The sequence below is a fragment of the Hibiscus syriacus genome, unplaced genomic scaffold (assembly GCF_006381635.1).
Source record: "Hibiscus syriacus cultivar Baekdansim isolate YM2019G1 unplaced genomic scaffold, ASM638163v2 tig00110388_pilon, whole genome shotgun sequence".
NCBI classification, from domain to species: domain Eukaryota; kingdom Viridiplantae; phylum Streptophyta; class Magnoliopsida; order Malvales; family Malvaceae; genus Hibiscus; species Hibiscus syriacus.
In genome coordinates, this window is record NW_024062718.1 from 1,343,831 (window position 1) to 1,368,341 (window position 24,511).

Here is a 24,511-nt window from a genome sequence, read left to right on the forward strand (position 1 = left end):
TTTAATTTTCTATATATATATATATATAAACTATGTATAAACTATAGTTTATAAATTATAATTTATATTATATAGTATGTATATATATATGTATGTATAACTAATATAAGTAATCTACATATTATATATATATATAAACACTATGCATAAACTATATAAAGTAATAAATTATGTAGTTTATAGAAACCCTAAACCCTAACCCCTAAACTATATATGTAACTTCTAGTATATGTATGTATAAACCATGTATAGTATTTATAAACTATATATATATAACATATATATATATATATAAACTATATAAAGTAAATTATTTATATAGTTTATAGAAATACTATGCATAAACTATATAAAGTAATAAAATATATAGTTTATAGAAACCCTAAACTTTAAACCCTAAACCCTAAACATTAAATCCTAAACTATAAACCCTAATGTAAATGGACTAGCACTAATGCATGTATATTTGTAATAAAAGAGTGGGCTTATGTATTGGGTCTATGTAAACTAATGTAAATGGACTAGCACTAATGCAAATGGACTTATTTTTTTGTTTTATTATTATTTATTCATAACAACAAAATAAATGGGTTATTAATGTGAATTAACCTACCAAGCAACTAAAATACCAATTATGCAAATGAAATTAATATGACATGCTGTTGCGTTTTGTGAGTACTATAAAATATACGCAAATAATGTGCAAGTATACACAATCGCTCAAGTAATATAATGATGAGTGAGTATCGTCTCCACAGGGATTGGGTGAAATCACAAAAGTCTAACCAAAGCAATGCAATATTCTATCTAAGAATAGTTAGTCTTGATATATACAAATGTCACGGCAATGGATATGTGTATGCTGGTGGATGCGGATTGATGGTGTGATGGTGTAGCAAATGGAAATGCAGTGGCAATGATGGATGTTTAATATTGAGTATGGTGAAATGTCAAGGCAATGAGAAATGGTAAAAACAGTAAATAAAAAGATAAATAAAATAAGAAGAAAATAATCCTCACGTGATAAGCTTCCAATGAAATGAATGGTAAGGATTGGTCTAAGGTTGCTAAACTTATGTCTCAAGTATATCTAAGCTATCTTGTCTTTACTTACTCGACAGGGCTTTCCTAAGGTGTTCAAAAGAACCTAACAGAATAGGATGCCAAGGCATCTGCTCTCACTCAACGATGTTGGACAGCCTACCCTATTGATGAAGACACCCTTTTTAGTCGTTGAAATCCTATCCTAGTCTCTTCCGAGATCTAAGGGATTAAGTTATAATATTCCTAGGCCGGTTCAAAGCCCCTTGAAAATACCATAACCCATTGCTGATGAGGATCTTATCTTGCGTTTCTTCCGAATACTTACAAGTATTTTTAGTTTAGGATTCTTCCGAATACCTAACCTTCATCTAAGAGATGGACATTTCCATGCCTCTTACAAGCCTAGATGGTGAAGCATTCATAAGCAAAGCAAATAAAGAACAAAAATAAACTTAAATATACCATTAAAATAAAGTTTAAACATCCATTAAACCAACCACCACCAAATAAGTTAGTTCATGGTGGGGTTCGAAATATCCAAACACAAAGTCATGAAAATTCGTTCCAACAACCCATAAAATAATATAAAGAAATAGCAGCAAAAAGGGAAGTGAGAAGAAGCCTTCGACGCGCCACCGGAGGTCTCCTCTCGACCACCACGAACCACCTAGCTCGCTAGCTCCTTTCGGCGCCTAGCTTGCCACTCCTTGGAGCTTTATCAATGGAGGAATATTCCAAGGAAGAAGAAAGGAAAAAAAATAAAAATCTGATTTTTCTGCTCTATGCGCGTGCTTACCCTTCTCCTTTTCTTCTCTCTCTCCCATGAGGTGTCATATATAATAAATAAAATATCTAGGGGGTAATGATGAGTTTGTTGGGTGCGAAATACCCCTCATACCCCTAGAATCACATTTTGTGCATGAACCTTATCCTCCAAGCGGCAGTGGTACATTGGCAGCTCTGGCAGGCGGTTACAGCAGTCCTGTGCAGGGACAGCTGTCCAGTGCCAGCTGTCCTTATGCAGAAATATCTTTTTGTCTTTTTCTGCGCCAGAAACGCCAAGGCATTTCAATCTGCTCTAGCAACGTGTGATGTTGCGGCATTACTTCCCAAAGAATCCTTTTCCTTGCTATTCCCTGCACACTATAAACAAACTGCACCTTTCCCTCAAACAGCACCATTAAGAAATAAAATAGTACAACCACCACAAATGCAACTATATGCAACTACATGATCCTAAAATGACTAAAATTAGCTTTTAAACAAACAATAACTTAAGTGAAAAAGGCTTTAAAAGTAGCCTTTTTAGGAAGTTAACACACCCCCAAACTTAAGCTATTGCTTGTCCTCAAGCAATGGATAGCAGTTACATAACCATAATGTCATGGCAAAGTTCGATAGTAAGACAGTAGGATAAAATTGAATTTCAACCCTCAGAACGATAGGCTTCAACATGCTAGACTTATCAAGAATTCAAGTACTTTTCTCTAGGTCCAAATCCTTTGTGGTAGTGTGTGTGCGTGGTTGTATCCAATCTATACTTAGCGAATTTAGACAATTTCTAATCAAGTCCCCTAGTTTTTGTCAAGGTATTTACTTATCATTAAGCACATTTTTACTCCTTTTTTTTATGCTGTTACGAAGGGAGTCAGCTCATCACACCTACTCTCCCACACTTTAGATGAAAGGGAGCATACCTTTCATCCCCGAGCTAGTTAAGTAGAGTCATCCCGTGACTTCTTTCATTCACTCATATGCACGAGGCTTCCATTTATTAAAGAAAGTTCCAGGAAATGCCACGACAAAGAGGAGTGTCCCTCTACAGCTATGCTTAAGCATTTATTCACAGTTTCATTTCTAAGGGAGTTTGTTTTTTATTTTCCTTTTAAACACCATACTATATTTCAATGCCAAGACTAACTAAAGTTCCTTCATAAAAATTTCCTAAATTTTCTAAGTATAGAGAACATACAAATCGTGTAAATATTTTTCACCAATCATCAAGCCCTAGAGTGAGTTCTATCATTCTCAACAGTCATTTACATTCAGATTCTAGCCTAACAAAATTATCATCATCGGGTATCCTCAAAACATTTTATCTAACTGTCCTACCATTTACTGATGCCATGGCATAATACTATGCTAATGCTATCATGCATATGACCTACCAAGAACACTACCTCCCCCAAACTTAAGGGAAGCATTGCCCTCGATGCTTTAAAGAGAACCAAACTTAACTAAAAACTATATGTTATGCAATGAAATGCAACTAAATGAAAATGGATGCAAAAGAGGTTCCTCAATGTTTACGTGATGGTGGTGCTTTGGAGGTGCTAGCAGCTCCTCGTCGGGTGCGCTTCCGGATAGGTGCTGGGCTGGACTCGGAAGAATTGGAGTAATAGTGCGCAATGCGTCCAGCCGTGGTCTTGGTGCGGCGACCACTACGTTGTGCAGGAGAAGGATTGGGTGCTGGGACGGGGCTGGGTGTTTCTTCGACAGGGACAGTGGGCGGATATTCATGAGTCTTGGACCGGTGTGTATCAGGAGTAGGGTCATCAGCAGGAGGATCAGGTGCATCGTGCTCAGGCTCTGGAGATGCCTCGGCATTGAATGCCGGCAGAATTTCGTCCGGGAATCCAGGAAAATTCTGTTGTCCGTGGGGAATGATTTCTTGAAAGAATGATTCCACCACAGCATCTCTATGCTTCACATATCCAAAGAAGTTACGGATGTCACCGTGTAAAGCATGCATTTGAGCTTGAGTCTGTGTCACAGCTTCCTCGAGAGAAAGTAACCTTACCTCGGCATTCGATTCTGTAGCACCTGCAGATTGCTCATGAACAGGGTCGTTAGACTTGGGATTTTCAATTCCCAACAACAGTGGAAGTCTAGCCCTAGTGATGCCCGATAATCCAGGTAAAATTTCATCAAAAGCATTTTCCTCAACCTTTTTCTTACGACATAAAGCAGTAATTAAATTAGGAAACACCAAAGCACTTGTCTTTTTACCCAAACAGTCGTGAACTTGCTGAACAATGATATGACCCACATCGATCGAACGGGATACCATTATAGAATGCAAAAGTAATAAGCGTGAAAGTGATACCGTAGTGTTGTGGGAGGTGGGCATTAGTTTATGCTTGAGAAAGTGATTCCATAGCTTTGCGCGCGGCTGAAGACGTTCCCGGTTGACCGAGTATCGGCTCGTCTGGCGACCATTCCACTCAGTGTTTTCGAAACAAAGGTCCTCCAAGATCCCATCGTATGTGTTGCTATTTGCTTCCTCTTCGAACTTGGCATGGTTATCCACAACATCCTGCAAATGAAAATAACGATTAATAACAGTGTATGTAAAACGGATTTGCTTACCTCGAACGAAGATGGAGTGTTGATTGGGCTTGGAAATGTTCGCATAGAACTCCTTAACTAATGAGGCGTTCACCGAACCAGGATGATGGGCAAACTTCTGCCATTTGAGCGGCGCCACGATGTCCATAACATCGGGTCCAAAACCACCATCGGTTTCCTCGGTAAAAATAAATCCTAACTCAAAAAAGAGTTTTCGATTCTTGAAGTTTTGGAACCGAGCCTTAGCCTCATCGTTCTCAAACTGTTGCCAAGCGGTCGTGTCGGTTGGAGCTGGTCTTAAGCGCACCATTTTCAGTGTTTTTGAAGTAAGAAAAATGAAAAAGGAAGAAGCTTTTGAAAGCTTTAAAAACTTGGATGTATTTCGGTTATGGAGAAATAACAAAGAAAGAAGATGAATGAAAGAAAGAGAAAAGGTAAAAGTTAAAATGAAAGAGAAAAATTAATAATGAAAGATAAAAGAAAAAGTTAAAAATTTTGGAGGGAAAAGGGGTGATATGACGGTTAAGAGAGAAATTAGTGGATGGGGGTTGTGCGTGTATGGGGAAGGAAAAACTGCCAAAAAGCAATGATGATGATGGGACAAAAACTGTGGAAAGAGAAAAGTAAATGTTAGAAATTAAATTAAATAAAAAGAAACAAATCACAAGAATATCTCTCCAATTAATTCTTTGTCCTTTCCTCCCTTTGGTAACCGCTCCTTGTACGGTTTGCAGTAATGGGATCCCTACAAATCAGATCAAAAATTAATTACAAAATAAAATAAAATAAAACTAAAGAAAAAACTTGAATGCTAAATTTTATTTATGCACAGACACAAATTCAATGTCGAGGCATCGAATTTTGGTTCTCCTCTGGGCACGCTTCAGTATCGTAGGCTTTCAGACGCTGGCCATTGACCTTGAAGATCTTCCCATTGTCTATTCTCTTGATGTCAACAGCTCCATGGGGATAGACATAATGCACCTCAAATGGCCCTGACCATCGAGATTTTAGCTTCCCAGGAAAGAGTTTAAGTCTGGAGTTGTAAAGCAAGACTTGTTGCCCCACATGAAAATGTCGTGGCATCAGTTTTTGGTAATGCCACTTCTTGGTTTTCTCCTTGTATATCCGAGTATTCTCATATGCTTGTGCTCTAAACTCTTCCATTTCATTAAGTTCTAATAATCTATGCTCCCCAGCTAGTTGAGCATCGAAATTCAATCGCTTGATAGCCCAATAAGCTTTATGTTCAAGCTCAACCGGGAGATGACAAGCTTTACCATACACTAACTTGAAGGGTGACATCCCCAAAGGAGTTTTGAATGCTGTTCTGTACGCCCAAAGTGCTTCATCCAACTTTTGCGACCAATCCTTTCGCTTTGGGTTCACCACTTTCTCTAAAATCTGCTTGATCTCTCGATTAGATATCTCAGCCTGGCCATTTGTCTGCGGATGATATGTCGTGACAATCTTTTGTCAAACTCCATATCTCAGCAATGCCTTGGCAATCAACTTGTTATCAAAATGGGTTCCTTCATCACTGATGATAGCACGAGGTACTCCAAACCGAGTGAAAATATACTTGTGCAAAAACTTGAGTACGGTCTTGGAGTCATTCTTTGAAGTTGCTATTGCTTCCACCCACTTTGACACATAATCCACAGCAAGCAATATATATAATTTTCCTTTTGAAGATGGGAATGGTCCCATGAAGTCGATGCCCCATACATCAAACAGCTCTATCTCCAAAATATTTTGCAGAGGCATCTCATGTCGTCTGGAGATGTTTCCAGTCCGTTGGCATCGATCACATCCTTTGTAAAATGCTTGGGCATCTCTAAACAAAGTTGGCCAGTAAAAGTCTGATTGCATGACCTTAGCAGCAGTCCTTGTTCCACCAAAATGGCCTCCACTTGGGGCCGAATGACAATGGTACAAAATATTACTTTGCTCCTCTTCAGGTACACATCGTCTAATGAGCTGATCGGCATAATGTTTGAACAGATATGGCTCATCCCAAAAATAGTTTCTTGCATCGTGCTTGAACTTCTTTTTAGCCTGACTATTCAAATCAAAAGGCACAATTCCACTAACAAGAAAATTAACAAGGTCAGCGTACCACGGGATTGCCACGGCATATAAAATTTTCTCATCAGGAAATTCCTATTGGATATCTACAGTGTCATGGCATTCAGAATTGTTCTCTAGCCTAGATAAGTGATCAGCAACTTGATTTTCAGTTCCTTTTCTATCTACCACCTCTAAGTCAAATTCTTGCAAAAGTAAGATCCACCTAATAAGTCTAGGCTTGGCATCCTTTTTGTTCACTAAGTATTTTATAGCCGAATGATCAGTGTGAACAATAACTTTAGTGCCTATTAGGTAAGGTCTAAATTTATCAAAAGCAAATACCATGGCAAGTAATTCTTTCTCAGTGGTGGTGTAGTTCAATTGTGCTTCATTTAAAGTGCGGCTAGAGTAATAAATAACATGAAAAATTTTACCTCGGCGTTGCCCCAAAACAGCTCCTACGGCATAGTCGCTTGCATCACACATCAGCTCAAATGGTGATATCCAGTCGGGAGGGACTACAATGGGTGCCGAGATCAGTTGTCGTTTCAGCTCAGTAAATGCGCCGAGGCATAATTCGTCAAACACAAAGGGTTGGTTTTGTTGAAGCAATGTGCACAAGGGCTTAGAAATCTTGGAGAAGTCTTTGATAAATATTCTATAAAATCCAGCATGTCCAAGAAAACTTCTTATTCCCTTGACCGAATTTGGTTGTGGCAATTTTTCAATCACTTCAATTTTCGCCTTGTCTACCTCAATACCCTTGTGTGAAATTTTGTGGCCTAATACAATGCCTTCAGTCACCATGAAGTGACATTTTTCCCAGTTTAAGACCAACTCAGCCTCCTCGCATCTCTTGAGAACTTTTGCTAAATTGCCGAGGCATCGTTCAAAATCATCCCCACAAACAGAAAAATCGTCCATGAAGATCTCCAGAAAATCCTCAACCATATATGAAAATATAGCTTGCATACAGCGCTGAAACGTTGCCGGGGCATTACAGAGTCCAAAAGGCATCCTCCTAAAGGCAAAAGTGCCATAGGGACAAGTAAATGTAGTCTTCTCCTGGTCTTCTGGTGCGATGGCAATTTGATTGTACCCCGAGTACCCATCCAAAAGCAATAGAATGCTTTGCCGGCCAATCGATCCAACATTTGGTCGATGAAAGGTAGAGGAAAGTGGTCCTTCTTCGTAGCTTTGTTGAGTTTTCTATAGTCCATGCATATCCTCCAGCCGGTCATAGTGCGAGTGGGTAATATCTCATTATCCTCATTCGTAACCACCGTCGTTCCTCCTTTCTTCAGAACACATTGGACAGGGCTCACCCATGAGCTATTGGAGATAGGGTAGATCACTCCAGCATCAAGCCATTTCAGAATTTCTTTCATCACCACTTGCTTTATAACAGGGTTGAGTCTTCTTTGTGGTTCAATTGAATTGTCGTGGCAATCTTCTAGCAGAATCTTATGCATGCAGATCGTGGGACTAATGCATTTCAAATCGGCCATAGTCCAACCAATTGTTTTCTTATGCTGCATCAAAACACTTAACAAACTTTGCTCTTGGTTAGCAGTAAGGTTAGCGGAAATAATCACCGGTAAAGTCTCATCGCTACCTAAGTAAACATATTTAAGATGCCCTGGCAAAGTCTTAAGCTCTAGATTGGGTGCATGCAATAATGAAGGCTTAGGAGAAATGAATTCATCAGAATTCAGAGGTTCAAAATTCATACCTGATCTAACTTGTACTAAGCTAGATTGCTCCTCCAAAATTGGAAAGTCGTCGGACTCCACTAAGCTTTCATCATCCACCCAATATTCATTTTCTGCTAGCTGAATGAAGTTGTTCTGGCAAAGATGTTCAGTCTCTTCTTCAATCACTGAGTTCAATTCAGAAATGCCTTGGCATTCTTCAGTGTCATCAACATATTTGAGCGTTCTAAAAACATTGACAGTCACACACTGATCAGCCACTCTCATGGTGAGTTCACCTTTTTCACAGTCTATCAAGATACGTCCAGTGGCTAGGAAAGGTCTTCCCAGAATGATTGGTGCCTTGGCATCAACTTCGCAGTCCAGAATTAAGAAGTCAACTGGAAACACAAACTTGTCCACCCTTACTATGACATCCTCGACTCTCCCTTCAGGTTTAACATGGGATTTGTCGGCAAGTTGTAAAATAACTGAGGTGGGTCTTGCATCTCCTATGCCAAGCTTCAAGAATATCGATTTTGGCATTAAGTTGACACTTGAACCAAGATCACATAAAGCCTTTCCAACAAAATTAGCTCCAATTGAACAAGGAATAATGAAGCTGCCCGGATCATTTCTCTTTGGCGGCAACTTACTCAATGAAGAACAAAATTCTGTTGCCGTGGCAACAGTCTCTACTTTCCTCTTCTTGGTACAGATGTCCTTCAGAAATTTGGCATACATCGGCATCTGTTCAACAGCTTCCAAGAAATGTATATTGATATGGAGCTGATCAAGAATGTCTACGAACTTCTTGAACTGAACTTCATCATTGTGCTTCTTCAATCTTTTCGGGAAGGGTGGGGGAGGTCTAGCTTCCTTAGCTGTAGGAATAGAATTTTCTTTTACCTTGGCATCAGAATCTGGTACTTTGGCAGAATCCTCCTCCTTGTCCTTCTCAGAAACTCTATCATCTTGTAATTCAGCTTCAGTAGTGGGATTAGAATCATCATGTTGTGGCCCACTATCCTTGACTTGTCAATTGATTTGTGTTCCAATCCTAAGAGTTAACACATTGCAGTGCTCTTTTCCAGGCCCTTTAGTGACTTCAATATCACTTGGCAAACGTCTTTGCTGACGCTCTTGCAATGCCGTAGCAATCTGACCAACTTGACCTTCCAAAGCTCTCAGAGATGAGCTATGGCTTTGAGGTAAGGCGCCTTGACTATGAAGTAAAGCTCCTTGATTCTTAATTGAAGTAGAATGGTCTTGCAGCATTGTCTTCGTAGTAGATATGAATTCTTGAATTGTAGCTTCTAAGGAACTTATGCTCGCTGAAGATGAAGCTCCTTTGTTAGCATTATGCCATGGCATAGCATTTTGGTAACTTTGAGGCTCATTGTGATTCTGCTGCCTAGTAGGTTGATTAGCATTGTGGGCTCCTTGATTTCCCCATGAAAAATTAGGATGCTGACGCCATCCAGCATTATAAGTGTTTGAGTAAGGATTGTTGCTGCCTCGATTGTAATTGCCTACAAAGTTGATGGACTCATGGTTGGTTGGGCATTCGCTCTCGTGATGATTGCCTTGGCATAACAGACATGACAGACTAGTTGTTTTCACTTCCTTCACATCAGTGGAACATTGTAAGTTCTTTAACATATTAGTAATAGCGGAGAGTTGAGCGGACACCGAATCTTTGGCTTCTAACTCGAATGCTCCAGGTGATCTCCTCCCACTCCCAAGTCTTGAGGAAGGAAATTGATAATCATTGTTAGCAATTCTGTCCAAGATAGCAAACGCCTCCGTAGGTGATTTATCCAGCAATGTCCCATTTGCTGAGGCATCCAGTAACATCCTCGTGGGTGCATTGACTCCATTGTAGAACATGACTACTTGAGTCCAATCATGAAAACCATGATTTGAACACTTTCGAAGCAAACTCTTGTAACGATCCCAACACTCATACATGGATTCGTCGTCGCCCTGGCGAAAAGATGATATTTCATTCCTTAGCTGCGTATTCATATTCGGTGGGTTGTACCTCAATAAGAAGCTCTTGCAAAGATCGGCCCATGATTCCATCGAACCGACTGGTACACCACTCAACCAAGCCCTTGCTCGGTCACGCAATGAATACGAAAAAAGCTTTAATTTCAGAAAATCCTCATGCACTCCTTCTTGGCGGAAAGAATCACAAACTTCCAGAAAATTGCGAATGTGCTGCCTGGCATCTTCAGTTGGCATACCCCCAAACTGCCCAATGGAATTCAACATGTTGAATATGACTGGTTTCAGCTCGAAATGTGCAGCTTGAATTTTGGGTGCCACAATCCCAGGATTCAGATCATCCAGCATCGGATTTAAATGATCTCGAATAACACGAGGCCTGATAGCAGGTTCAGCATTGTTTAATGCCTCGGCATTCTGATTTCCGTCATCTTGACCAATGCCTTGGTTTCCAATCTGATACATATTTCTTTGAGCACGTCTTCTTCTTCTAAAGAGTCTTTCAATCTCAGGTTCTATTGGTTCCAAAGGCTCTTCAAAATTTCTTCTAGGCATACACTAAATAAACCTGAAAAATAAAACAAAAATATCAAGTAAACTATACAAAAATAAAAATACAAAACAAAATAAAATGCTCTGGCAAAACTAAATAACTTCAGGCTGTCAATCCCCGGTAACGGCGCCAAAAACTTGTTCGCGTTTTGTGAGTACTATAAAATATACGCAAATAATGTGCAAGTATACACAATTGCTCAAGTAATATAATGATGAGTGAGTATCGTCTCCACAGGGATTGGGTGAAATCACAAAAGTCTAACCAAAGCAATGTAATATTCTATCTAAGTATAGTTAGTTTTGATATATACAAATGTCACGGCAATGGATATGTGTATGCTGGTGGATGCGGATTGATGGTGTGATGGTGTAGCAAATGGAAATGCAGTGGCAATGATGGATGTTTAATATTGAGTATGGTGAAATGTCAAGGCAATGAGAAATGGTAAAAACAGTAAATAAAAAGATAAATAAAATAAGAAGAAAATAATCCTCACGTGACAAGCTTCCAATGAAATGAATGGTAAGGATTGGTCTAAGGTTGCTAAACTTATTTCTCAAGTATATCTAAGCTATCTTGTCTTTACTTACTCGACAGGGCTTTCCTAAGGTGTTCAAAAGAACCTAACAGAATAGGATGCCAAGGCATCTGCTCTCACTCAACGATGTTGGACAGCCTACCCTATTGATGAAGACACCCTTTTTAGTCGTTGAAATCCTATCCTAGTCTCTTCCGAGATCTAAGGGATTAAGTTATAATATTCCTAGGTCGGTTCAAAGCCCCTTGAAAATACCATAACCCATTGCTTATGAGGATCTTATCTTGCGTTTCTTCCGAATACTTACAAGTATTTTTAGTTTAGGATTCTTCTAAATATCTAACATTCATCTAAGAGATGGACATTTCCATGCCTCTTACAAGCCTAGATGGTGAAGCATTCATAAGCAAAGCAAATAAAGAACAAAAATAAACTTAAATATACCATTAAAAATAAAGTTTAAACATCCATTAAACCAACCACCACCAAATAAGTTAGTTCATGGTGGGGTTCGAAATATCCAAACACAAAGTCATGAAAATTCGTTCCAACAACCCACAAAATAATATAAAGAAATAGCAACAAAAAGGGAAGTGAGAAGAAGCCTTCGACGCACCATCGGAGGTCTCTTCTCGGCCACCACGAACCACCTAGCTCGCTAGCTCCTTTCGGCGCCTAGCTTGCCACTCCTTGGAGCTTTATCAATGGAGGAATATTCCAAGGAAGAAGAAAGGAAAAAAAATAAAAATCTGATTTTTCTGCTCTATGCGTGTGCTCACCCTTCTCCTTTTCTTCTCTCTCTCCCATGAGGTGTCATATATAATAAATAAAATATCTAGGGGTAATGATGAGTTTGTTGGGTGCGAAATACCCCTCATACCCCTAGAATCACATTTTGTGCATGAACCTTATCCTCCAAGTGGCAGCGGTACATTGGCAGCTCTGGCAGGCGGTTACAGCAGTCATTCACGTGCAGGGACAGTTGTCCAGTGCCAGCTGTCCTTATGCAGAAATATCTTTTTGTCTTTTTCTGCGCCAGAAATGCCAAGGCATTTCAATCTGCTCTAGCAACGTGTGATGCCGTGGCATTACTTCCCAAAGAATCATTTTCCTTGCTATTCTCTGCACACCATAGACAAACTGCACCTTTCCCTCAAACAGCACCATTGAGAAATAAAATAGTACAACCACCACAAATGCAACTATATGCAACTACATGATCCTAAAATGACTAAAATGAGCTTTTAAACAAACAATAACTTAAGTGAAAAAGGCTTTAAAAGTAGCCTTTTTAGGAAGTTAACACATGCACTACTATTTATGAACCATATAATATACAATGTGGCATACTAATTATTTAACACCTAATTAATCATGTTTTATATAATTTACATTTAAATAATTTTATATAATATGTATGTATAAACCATGTATAGTATATATAAACTATATATATATATATATATATATATATATAAGTAAATTACATATATAGTTTATAGAAACACTATGCATAAACTATATAAAGTAATAAAATATATAATTTATAAAAACCCTAAACTTTAAACCATAAACACTAAACAGTAAATCATAAACCCTAATGTAAATGGACTAGCACTAATACAAATGAACTTATTTTTGGATTTTATTATTACTTATTCATAACAACAAAATAAATGGACTATTAATGTGAATTAACCTAGCATGCAACTAAAATACCCAATTTCCCTCTAAATTCCCAATTAACCTTACACCATATATATATATATATATAAACTATATAGTTTATATTAATAAACTATATAATTTATACAATATATATTATTTATAATTATACATAATATATAAATATAAATTGTATAGTTTATATATAATTTATATATAAACTATGTAGTTTCTATATAGTTCAATAGTTCATATATAAACTATATAGTATTATAGTTTATACATTGTATATATAGTTTATACATAATATATATAATGTATAGTTTATATATAATATATAATAATATAAATATAAATTATATAGTTTTTATATGTAATACATATACTTTATATATAAACTATATAGTTTATATTATATATATATATATATATATATATATATATATATTATAGTTGTTTTAATTTTTTTTCAACTTTTGAAATGAATGCAATTTAGTCCATTTTACAGTATTTTTCATATTTGATCTCTTTGTGTTGTTTAATTTATTTAAATTTTTATTTGTAATTTTATATTTGTTCAATTTAGTCCTCCAAATTTTATTTGCATATAAAATTGACCCATACTTATTATTTATTTCTATTTTTTAATTGGCCCATAACTTTTTTAATTGGTATAATTTAGTACTTTTTTGTATTAATTTCAACCTCACAATTTAAAATTATTTCGATTTGACCCCTTTGTGTTGTTTAATTTATTTAAATTTTTATTTGTAATTTCATATTTGTGCAATTTAGTCCTCCAAATTTTATTTGCATATGAAATTGACCCATACTTATTACTTATTCTATTTTTTAATTGGCCCATAACTTTTTAAATGGGTATAATTTATTACTTTTTTGTATTAATTTCAACCTCACAATTTAAAATTATTTCGATTTGATCCCTTTGTGTTGTTTAATTTATTTAAATTTTTATTTGTAATTTCATATTTATTCAATTTAGTCCTCCAAATTATATTTGCATCTGAAATTGAGGCATACTTATTACTTATTTATATTTTTTAATTGGCCCATAACTTTTTAAATGGGTATAATTTAGTACTTTTTTGTATTAATTTCAACCTCACAATTTAAAATTATTTCAATTTGATCCCTCATTAATGTGTGTTGTTTAATTTATTTAAATTTTGATTTGTAATTTCATATTTGTTCAATTTAATTCTTAAATTTCTATTTTTCATAAAATTGAACCATGATTATTTACATTCTTAGTAATTTACTCTAAATCGTATACAATTACAAATTGCAATTTAACGTTCGCGAAAGAGAAAATAATTAATCCAAAAATAAAAATTAACCTGATTTGAACTCAATCCGTATCTGAGAGAGATCCGACCTGAATTTTATATGCCAATGATGTGACCCAATATGAACGAGATCCGCCTGAAGTCCATCCGAACCTTAATTAACATGCTTTTTAACTGCTCCGGACCTGAACTGTTTTGACCTGAATTGGCATCGATCCGAACTGAAAGTAACCCGACTTGAACCTAAACTGTACCTGGTGTCATGACCCGACCTGATCCAAGTCAAAGCATCAAATTTACCTTACTTGACCTGTATCCAATTTTACCCGACCTGACAGGATCCGACTGAAACCTGAACGATTACCCGATTTTACATCCCTACTTAGAAATGATTGAAGTGTCCTTAAGAGGATCAAATGATTAAAATACTCCTATAAGTGTAAAATTACAAAAATATCCTTATACGACCAGTCGACTAAAAATGATGTATTAAATATATAAAATGAATAATTGACATAGAGTTCTAATGATTTATCTTAGTGGCAAAATGGTATTTTATGATTGATCTTAGTGGTATAAGGGTATTTGTGTTTGGTCGCAAGTGTAATTACTAGTGTGACTTTAGTGGCAATTGCTTATATACATACGCAATGTATTTGTCTACGCAGTTTTAGTGACAATTGCTTATATACATATACAATGTATCTATCTATATGATCGTAGTGACGATTAAAATATATGAATATCTATGCAATCTTAATGACAAATGAATATTTATCTAAATGGTCGTAGTAGCCAGATAATAAATGTACATGTGTATATTTATACGATCTTAATAGAGAGATTTATCTGGATATATGTGATTATATATATGATCACGTATATACTCGTCACTCATTGCTTACATTTACTAGCATGCTTATGTTTATGAATTTTATGATGTATATTATATTAATAATAAACTATATACATTTGTGAAACTTGGCGATTTGAATGTTTTCGTTCGCGAGATAATGAATTTGACTAATTCGTGAACATAAGATTTTCATCATATGCATTTCAAGGTACAATACCTAAGTACTACAGTGAACATATGTATATCCAAAGGACCCTTATATGTGTTGGTCCATAACTGTATTTATATTTTGAGCGAATGATACTTTAAAATGGAACTCCGATTTTGTAAACAAATGTTATTATCACTATGGATTTTAATGGTTTGGTTTTACAAATGCTTTCACACTGGGATTATGGAAAGGAAAGTTTTAAAGTAGTGGTCTCTTAGACGGTCTATACGACACATTAAGTTTTTCTCGTATTTGATCGAATTTAAAGGGTTATAATTTTAATTATTATTTAAGAATGAAATTAGAGAGTAAACCCGCGTAACGTCATTATTAATAGGTGAAAAGTCATTTAATTAATGGATGAGTAAGCATTTAATGATAAAATCTTAAAAATGAGTGATCATACCATAATAGGAAGCACTATAATTAATGTAATAGGTTCTTCTCTTGTATATTACCATTTACAAGCTCTAGCTGATTGCACCATGAATCAGAGAGCAGCAATTATCCCCAAGTGGTACATATATTCTCCTCTTCCTTGTAATCCAGTTGTATTTGCTTGAAAATCCTTATAAAACCACTACTATCACAACATCCAAGGCCTCCATCTCCAATGGAGTGATGACTATGGAAAGACCGGATTCAAAGAGGTGGAAACTAGAAGCACATGGCCCCAATTGGTCGGATCTCCCTCACGACATCATCGAACATATAATCAGCCGTTTGCATTGGGTAGATGGATTCGAGCAGTTTGCAAGGCCTGGTCATTTCCTAATTGTCATAGACCCTTCATTCATAAACAAATCCCCTGGGCATTGACAAAGTTCCACTGGACTCGAACCAGCAGGGATCAGGTAAAGGGTGAGTGTCGATTACATGACGCTCTTTCTCCAGAGTACATTACGGAAGAATCGATGAGGGGAAAAGAGTTCAAGTTTTTCATTAAAGCAAGACCTTGTGCTTCATCATATGGGTGGGTACTTTTCGAAGAAGCAACGTCGCTGTTTCTGTATTCTCCGTTTACAACCGAGGTAATTAAAATGCCGGAATTCGGGAAATCTCACATCTTTGAGTTGGTGACATTCTCCTTGAATGCAGCCTCCCCGAAATGTGTCGTTTTTCTTTTGCGTACAGGTTGGAGTAGAATCTTTGTCAACCTATGTTCTATCGGTGATTATTCATGGAAGAGTTTCGAGTTTCATAATGGTTTTGATGAGGGTAATTATGCAGTTGATGCTACCTATGCCGACGGTGTTTTCTATTCTGTTTTCTCACAAGGTCAATTGGGTGTCTTTAATGTCGAACTTGAAGAGTGGACTATTGTAGTTAATCAAGCATTGCCAGGATTTTCTTTTTGGAATGCTAAACTCATAGCATCTAATGCAGATCTTCTCCTAGCTAGTTCAAGTGACACTTTCAAGCTCCTTAAGCTTGATTTTTCAATAATGCGTTGGGTTTATGAAAGCAATTTAAATAACCAAGTGTTGTTTATTGGGTGCACATCTTTCTGTGCTCCAGCAATGGCAGAAACAAGTCGCTTAACAAATACCATATTCACTTGTTGTGAGTTGCACTTGCGTCCCTTGGTAAGATTTTATGGCCTCGCATCTCATGGTCGTCGTCTTAGGGGGGTCGTATCGGAAATGTGTTCGGAAATCGATCTGCGAAATGGCTTGGATTGAACTTCCGGTGGGTGGTATTTGGAGAGCTAATGATTTGATTCATGCTGTCTAGTTGAAAGTTGAACCGTAAACTATCCTGATCGGTAGTTAGATCAATAGTGTTTCTGCACAAAGATATACCATTGAGTTTACATCAACTGTGTTTTTAGTTGTTGCTTAAACATCATATTTAGTTTTCATGGATGGGATTTCAAGTTTAGTTTAATCATTTTATATTGAATTGTTTAATCTTACTTGATAATGTAAATATTGTCCACGTAGAAGGAAATGTTATGATTCGAACCCATCAAGTGACTTCAATAGTAAAAGAAAATATTGTTCTTCTTAAAGATCTCGAGTTTGAACAATAGTGTCTATGGGATGTTTATGAGTTATCAATAGAATAAAAAAGTTCTAAACGAATACTACCTTCTAATCACCTTAGACTATTAAAAAAAGTATTACAATTCAAAACTTGAGTGATTCTAATAATAAAAAAAGAAGATTTAAAATTAATGAACATTTAGATCATTAAATTATAAGATTTTTGGTAACAAACACCACTGATAATAAATTTATAATATTAATAATTATATTGTTGTTAATTATTATAAAATCAGACAATAAGCAAAGTTTAAACAATTTACTAAATAAGTTTAAATCCATTCATAAACAAATTTTCATGAATATAAATAGTTGCAGCTTTAAAATCTTATTCATAATCTTATGTAGCTTAATAAACAAACACCAAGGATAAAAAAACAATCCGTTCATTGAAGCAATAAATAACCGGAAAATTCAGTGAGAATATCAGCACTTCTTCCTAAGAAAATAGCATTAAAATTAAATACACCAGCACCGTTTTACAGCTAAATTCTTAAACGTAATTGAATCGACAACAAATGATTATAGAATCAAAGCTGAATGCAAGTAACTCAGTTTGATGATCATCCGATCATCAAGTTAAGACTAAGTCTCTAACTGGCTGAATCGATTAATGAATTGTTCTGTTCACTTACAAGGTCGACAGACATCCGAGATGGTATTCGATGACGTTCTAGAATCCGGGAGGTAGCAATTCTGGCCGATTCATAGTTTAATGCAACTACCCTATCATCATCCAAATCAATCCTCAAGCTCTCTGTGCTACAATTTTCCACAAGTTGGAACAAGTGCTTCAAGTTTTCTATTTCGATTCCATTCACTTTCTTGACCTGTCCACCACAGTTTACTTTTCCCTCAGTAAACAAATAACCATGAATACACCATGTACAATGAATGTTTAATTATATTGACAATCGGACACTACAAATCAGCTAATGTTTATTGAAAAAACTGGGACAATCCTCACATCCAAGTCCAAATCACATAATCGACTCATATGCTGAGTTTTGAAAATCTGCAACCTAGTTAATCCTCTACATGAAATCCATAACATTTTATGCATGTCAACATTCATATGGTTAATAGCTCCTCCAGTTGAAAGAATTGAGGACTGCTAAAGGCCATATGGCCACTACATAAATTGCTTTCTTAGCCCCCTCCCCGTAAAAACCCAACCCCACAAAAGAATTCAAGAGCAGGCCAACTAGTTGTTTGATTTGTTGGATGCAGAAAACATCCCAATGAAACAAAGATGATCCAAACAAAATTAAATAATATATATACCTGTAATTCAGCAAGACGCTCATAGCCTGCATTGATATCATCCATCAAAACCTGAACCACATAACAGCTTGTCATGAATGTGAATGTGCATAAGAAATTTTTTAGTATTTAAACCCTGGATCATTGTCAATTACGAGAGGCTACAAGGTTGATACAAGCCCATGAGGTTAAGTTTTAAAAATTCATCAATTAATGAAAGGGCATACAACAATCTACCCCACTAGTGGAATTTAAAGCTGTACCAGTCTTTATAAAATATCCCTTTAATTTAACCCTAATGAATCAGTTAAATTCCCCACCTTTTTGGGGTGTGGGAGAGAGAACCTATAAGAAAAGTATACCAAATTTCAAAACTCAGCTAACGTTTATCGAAAAAAACTGGGACAATATATCGTACACCACCGGTGGAGTTTTTTAACTCCATCAATGAGGTGACAGGATTCCAGGCAGGAGCAGTTCTATCTCTAAAGTCTAAATTAGGAGCAAAGGGGCCTATCCATCTAAAGGAGGTATGGACACCTCCCAGAACAATGCACTTAAAACGGTTGTTGCATAGGACACATGTTTGTTCTTTAATACCACAAATGGAGTTTAACAAAGAAACTGCCCGTGCATAGAGAACGAACTTGAAAAATGTATTCCCAAAAATCATACAAAACAAAAACAGTAGCATCCAAGCTTATATAGTTAAAATCATTTTCCAAAAGAAAGGAAGCTTCTTTCTGTATTGATCCATCTAGGGCACAAATTTTGCAGTCTTTCTTGTAACTGAAATTGACAAACTAAAAAGCTTTCATCACAAAAAAGACTTGTAGTTCGAACCTGAGACAAGATTACAAGTTGTTCTCCAGCCTTTTTAGGCAGCTCCCTTAGAGCACGTTCGCAGAGCCGACGGGGTGAAGTATTATACCAGTCTTCTCCATACTCATGCAGGTACGGCTGGGTTAGTGGAACAAAAACCAGACCAGCAAAAATGTAATAACTAGGAAGTTTATCAAATTGATGAACTGGAACCAGCGGCTGCAACTGTAAGATAAAATAACTAATGATCAATGATTCAAAATCAAGGTTCATATCACCACCAACCAAAAAATGCACTAATATAAACAGTTATTGTTATTAATCATCATTATCAATTAAAGCGGCCAGTAAATATCTGTAATACGACCACTTGAAGCAATAGAAGTACTTCAAAGATTTTGTGCAGGGAAAATAAACCAAAAGTAGTCAAAAGGCAGCAAGAATATACAAGCATCATAAAGTTGAATGATCAAAAGCCTGTGCTGACAAGAAACTTTCATTGGCACAAGAATCAGAATCCATTTAAGAATTCACCTCAGGTGATGGATACCAACACCTTATTCCTATACATGGTTCATTAGCAGCTGTTTAATCCTTTGTTCATTTGGATATGTATTAAAAGTTTCAGTTTTAGGTGTACTAAGGAGAATACAAATTATGCCACACAAATATCCGTCTTTTTCCCCACTACTTTTGAACTGTGGTTCTGTAGGGAGGAGTCACAGGCAGAATACGACAGCATAACGAAGTCATATAGAGGAACATGAGGGCTCTCCAATCTTCTTGGTTGTAAAAGCTGCTATCTGGTCTTCTACCATGGGATTTATCGTAATCTATAATATGTCCAGTGACTCTAGCCCGTTCCAACTAAAACGTTGATCAGAGATGACAAAGACCATTATCTATGTTACCTTGACTGATAGCAAAAACTTCCTTCCATGGTTATGGTGGGAATTAGATGAGTATTCCTCATTTCATTGAAGAAGAGAATATACTAGAGTGTTTCACTTCAGTTAGCTTCTAACTAGGGCTAACTAGGACTCAATTAACAGCTATAATATATGCTCCCGGCCAAATATTGATCCAATAACTTCAATAGGTATGGTTGATTATTGGGAATTTGAAAATTAAGGTCTCTTTAAAACTAATTTCAATATGATTTTTTATTCATCGATGGTTTCTTCTAATATATCCTCATCTTTATCTATTCTTCTTTACTGGATTCTATTATTAAAAACAATGCCTCATTTTAAAAGCCAAGTTTTGAATATCACCCCCAAAGCAAATCTAATTCTTGAATTATAGGAGTATAATAATACTATCCCCCCTAAAATTAACTCACAGAATTATTTGAATTCCTACATAAACATGTCTTGGTTGATACATGGACCTCTTTTTTCATCGTAGTTATTTCTAAAAACTTCAGCTGCCATCTTTACTTGCAAACCCCCACAGATATTCTCCATGCTGGTGAACACAACACATGTTTATTCCAAAAATTAAATTATCTGTTTAAATCATAAAAAATAGATTACAAGTATACATTTTCTCTTCTGCACTATCGAAGTCTGCTCCACCAATTAATCTATTTCCTTTCTTTTAACAGCAGCATTAAAGGAATGTAAGGGGATCTCATTCTTTTATTCAAAACGTGAATAAAGAGAAAAATGGTAATCAGGCACAGATGGTATCTAAAAGAACCACAAAATATAATCACTTTTAATAAATCATTACAAGTGGCATAAATAATGAACTCGTGCTTTTCATGATTCCTTGAAAATTTTCATTAACCCAATTTCACTAGGTTTATGCATATAGTAGATATTGTTAAATTTAATAGACCTTTAAATAATACTCACAGGTCGAAGGGTGACAGTGAATGCCTGCTCTTCACCATTTCTCAATGCTTTAACTAGCGCAGTTTCATTGGGTTTCTTCATAGACACCAAATGATCAAATGTTATCCGCTCCCTGTTCCGGAAAGGAACTGCAATGCATATTTATTCCGCTCCAAATTAAGTTCATATAACAAAATTATGAATACCAACATACCAGTATATTATCCAAGAGATAAACATAAAGAGAAATTCTATCCTCAAGCATCTCACTTTCAAGAAATCAAAACAATTTGCCCCTGATCGTGACAATGGTAGGTCCCTTATTTAAAGAAACAGAGGATAAATGCAGCTATGTTGCCAGAACGAAAATAAGCACTGGTGAGAAAAAAGGTCTGAATGTTATCTTAGATGGGGGGTCAGATTATTTTATTAAGAAAATGCAATTGACATGCTTGCAAAATTATCATCGGCAAAATGTTGAGTCTTATTTGAAGTTGAGAAAAATAATTGAGTAAAGAGTATAAATCAAGTACCAGTTCCATCATTTGCTATTGGCACACCATCAAATTCAAGGATGATATCATCCTTCTTTAGGACTCCGCACGCATTAGACAAAGGATTAATTTTGCTCACAAGTACACCTGTCATATGAGGTTGCATTTTGAAGTGGTTACGGAGTTGGACATTTTCTGTAGGTTGACATGAGAGACCCATAGAGCAGAATCCCACATATTTTCCACTTTCCTCTACGCCAGCTATAAAATGTTTTATTACAGGAACAGGAATTATATAGCTGCATTAAGAGAAAAAAATTGATTGAAACAATACTTGGGCAGATCGAATAATACATTAAACACTTTTGAACTCACAAAAAGTTGTTTAAGTTTCAATAATGTTTAGTCCAGAAATGTCTGACTTAGCTTTGAATATATATGTATGCAAATTATTTCAGTTTCAGATAATATAAGCTAAATAACACAATTCTAGAGTATATCACATCTCCAACCGAAACATAATAACATAGTCTTTGATTCTCAAGGTACTGTCCTGAACAGAATATCCGTTAAAAGCTTCCTTCCAATTAATATGGCCAAAATGTCTAGCATTCAATAACCCTTAAACGTTTTTTTAAGAAAAAGGTGAAAGATGCATGCTTCTTCTGATATTCTTTTATTTACTTTTCTGCTGGTGCTTGTGGTCATCTACAATTAAGATCTAGTATGCAATGTGCATGCAAGGGTACTGAATTTTTAATAGTAAGACTCGTATAACACAGGAGTAAACAATCAAGCAGGCACCAATTTGAATTATAAACTACACACTAAGCATTGTACATTGTTTTGTATTACATCCGGATCAATAAGGGATAATATTCACAATAGTTATCAATGCTATTTGAGGGGAAATGAGGCCAAAATAAAGAGAATACAAGTACCAAAAACCCCTACCAAAGCCATTGACAAATTGTAGAAACCCTAAATGATAAAATATTTTATCACCGTAAAAACTAATGATCAAGAATAGGTAAACTGAAACCAAAATTTTTCTTATGAAGAAAACAAACTCAAAACTCACCCAATATTCTCAGCACCTGAAAGGTTTTGAAAAGCTACACCAGCAACTTTGTTTCCCATAATTGCAGGCCCCCCACTATTCCCAGGGTTTATAGCTGCATCTATCTGTATAGCCATCAGCTGGGTAGCACCATGTACATACTGTGTAGGTTCAACTCTAGAAACAACCCCTTTAGTAATGGAGATGTTGTCGCCTCCTGCATCCAGGCAAAGGTAGTATCACATGTAAACACTAAAACAAGAACTCCCTTCTTAAATTAAAGTTCGACATCCCATTATTTTCCCACAAGGAAACCTTCAAAGCCTAACACCATATTGACAATTACTTTTAAAAAAGGTCTTTCCTGTGATATCAGGACTTGCAATGAAAGTCTAACATTTAGATAGTTCTTTAAGAGAAATGGAAAGAGCCATTGTAGTTTCACAAAACTCAAACAAGGAAAATGAAAAGCAGAGAAATGAAATCAAATAGGGTGGATTTGATCACCTTGAGGATATCCAACAACAACAACAGCTTCTTGCAGAAATGGGATCTCTCCAAGCTCCAAGAAATTCATACCCTCCCAAAACTCTGGGCTTTCAACAACAAGAATGGCTAAGTCACATTCATGACCCACAGCTTGGACCTGAGCTCTATATTTAGTAGGGGAGCCATGTTTTCTAACAAGAACAAATGTATGATCAGCCACAACATGAGCATTTGTGAGAATCTTTTTTCCCGGAATAACAAATCCTACAGTTAAAAGAAACAATTAAACAGGTAAAGAAAAGCTCAAATCAGAAAATGGACAATGATTGCCATTGCTATTATCATTTAGGAGCACAAAACATATCTAAAAAAAAGGACCTGAGCCCATGGATTCGCGTTGTGACTTATTCTGCCATGGAAGAAGATAGTTAGGGCTGCTGCTAACAGTGAAGATCTTGACTACCGAATCAAGAGCCAACTCTATCGCCGAAAACGCGTCGGTTTCCGTATGCAGAGAGCGTGTTCGCCATTGCCGAAGACTACTCTGTCGCTCTCCTACATAAAAGCTAAGATATTTGCTGTCAATGTTGCAAAATGAACTAACAACTCTGGGTTTACTGAAACAGTAACCTTTTGCCAACAAAAACGATGACGACGGCAACAAAAACGGCAAGTTATTACAACAAAACTTCAGCCTCCGCAATGTGCGGACTGAACAACTTAACATCCTATGTGGGTTTTGATTCCGCCTTGGGCTGGTGAAGGAAGCCGAGACGGTAAAGAAGAATGAATGATTACAATATTAATACAACGAAGAAACAATTACAGATGCATTTCAGGAGATTTCTGCTGCACTGCAATCCAATGCTGGTACAAATTAAACAAATGGTAGGGTTTGCTTATCAACACGAGCAAGTTAGACTTACTGGAGCATGAGTGTAAGAGGAGGGTGTACCGTTTATATATAAACCAGAATGTTCCCTAGGGCTTGATATTATTTTGTATAATCCTAAATCATATGCTAAAATCTCTTTTCGTCCCCCTAATTTTGTATTAGAGCATGAAGGTTTTCAATTACAGTCATAGATTAATTAGTTTGATAAAAAATCATAGATTAATTAGACTCTTATTTAAAAAATAATGCCCAATTAAGTTTTTCAATTGTATTATATGATAATTATACCGATTGTTATTTAATTTGTTG

The 24,511-nt window shown here is 36.1% G+C and overlaps 1 protein-coding gene across 1 annotated transcript; it reads right to left on the bottom strand.

Moving 5' to 3' along the window:
• Positions 1–17,738: 17,738 nt before the first annotated feature.
• Positions 17,739–24,209, bottom strand: LOC120122886 (protease Do-like 10, mitochondrial). Its single transcript, XM_039141928.1, has 9 exons — positions 23,686–24,209; positions 23,326–23,571; positions 22,840–23,035; positions 21,798–22,057; positions 21,286–21,413; positions 19,448–19,651; positions 18,626–18,676; positions 17,927–18,171; positions 17,739–17,883 (listed from the first exon to the last, which is right to left on the bottom strand). Exons 1-8 carry the CDS (start codon positions 24,032–24,034, stop codon positions 17,935–17,937), a joined length of 1,671 nt encoding a protein of 556 aa, XP_038997859.1. The 5' UTR covers positions 24,035–24,209; the 3' UTR covers positions 17,739–17,883; positions 17,927–17,934.
• Positions 24,210–24,511: the final 302 nt, after the last annotated feature.

Bases quoted from the DNA above. Each gene is read 5' to 3' on its own strand.
- LOC120122886 (XM_039141928.1), bottom strand. From the start codon at position 24,034: ATGTTAAGTTGTTCAGTCCGCACATTGCGGAGGCTGAAGTTTTGTTGT. The intron at 23,572-23,685 runs GTCCTTTTTTTT...TTTTAACTGTAG, and splicing joins ACGCGAATCCATGGGCTCAG to GATTTGTTATTCCGGGAAAA. The intron at 19,652-21,285 runs GTGAGTATTATT...TTTATCTTACAG, and splicing joins TCACTGTCACCCTTCGACCT to TTGCAGCCGCTGGTTCCAGT.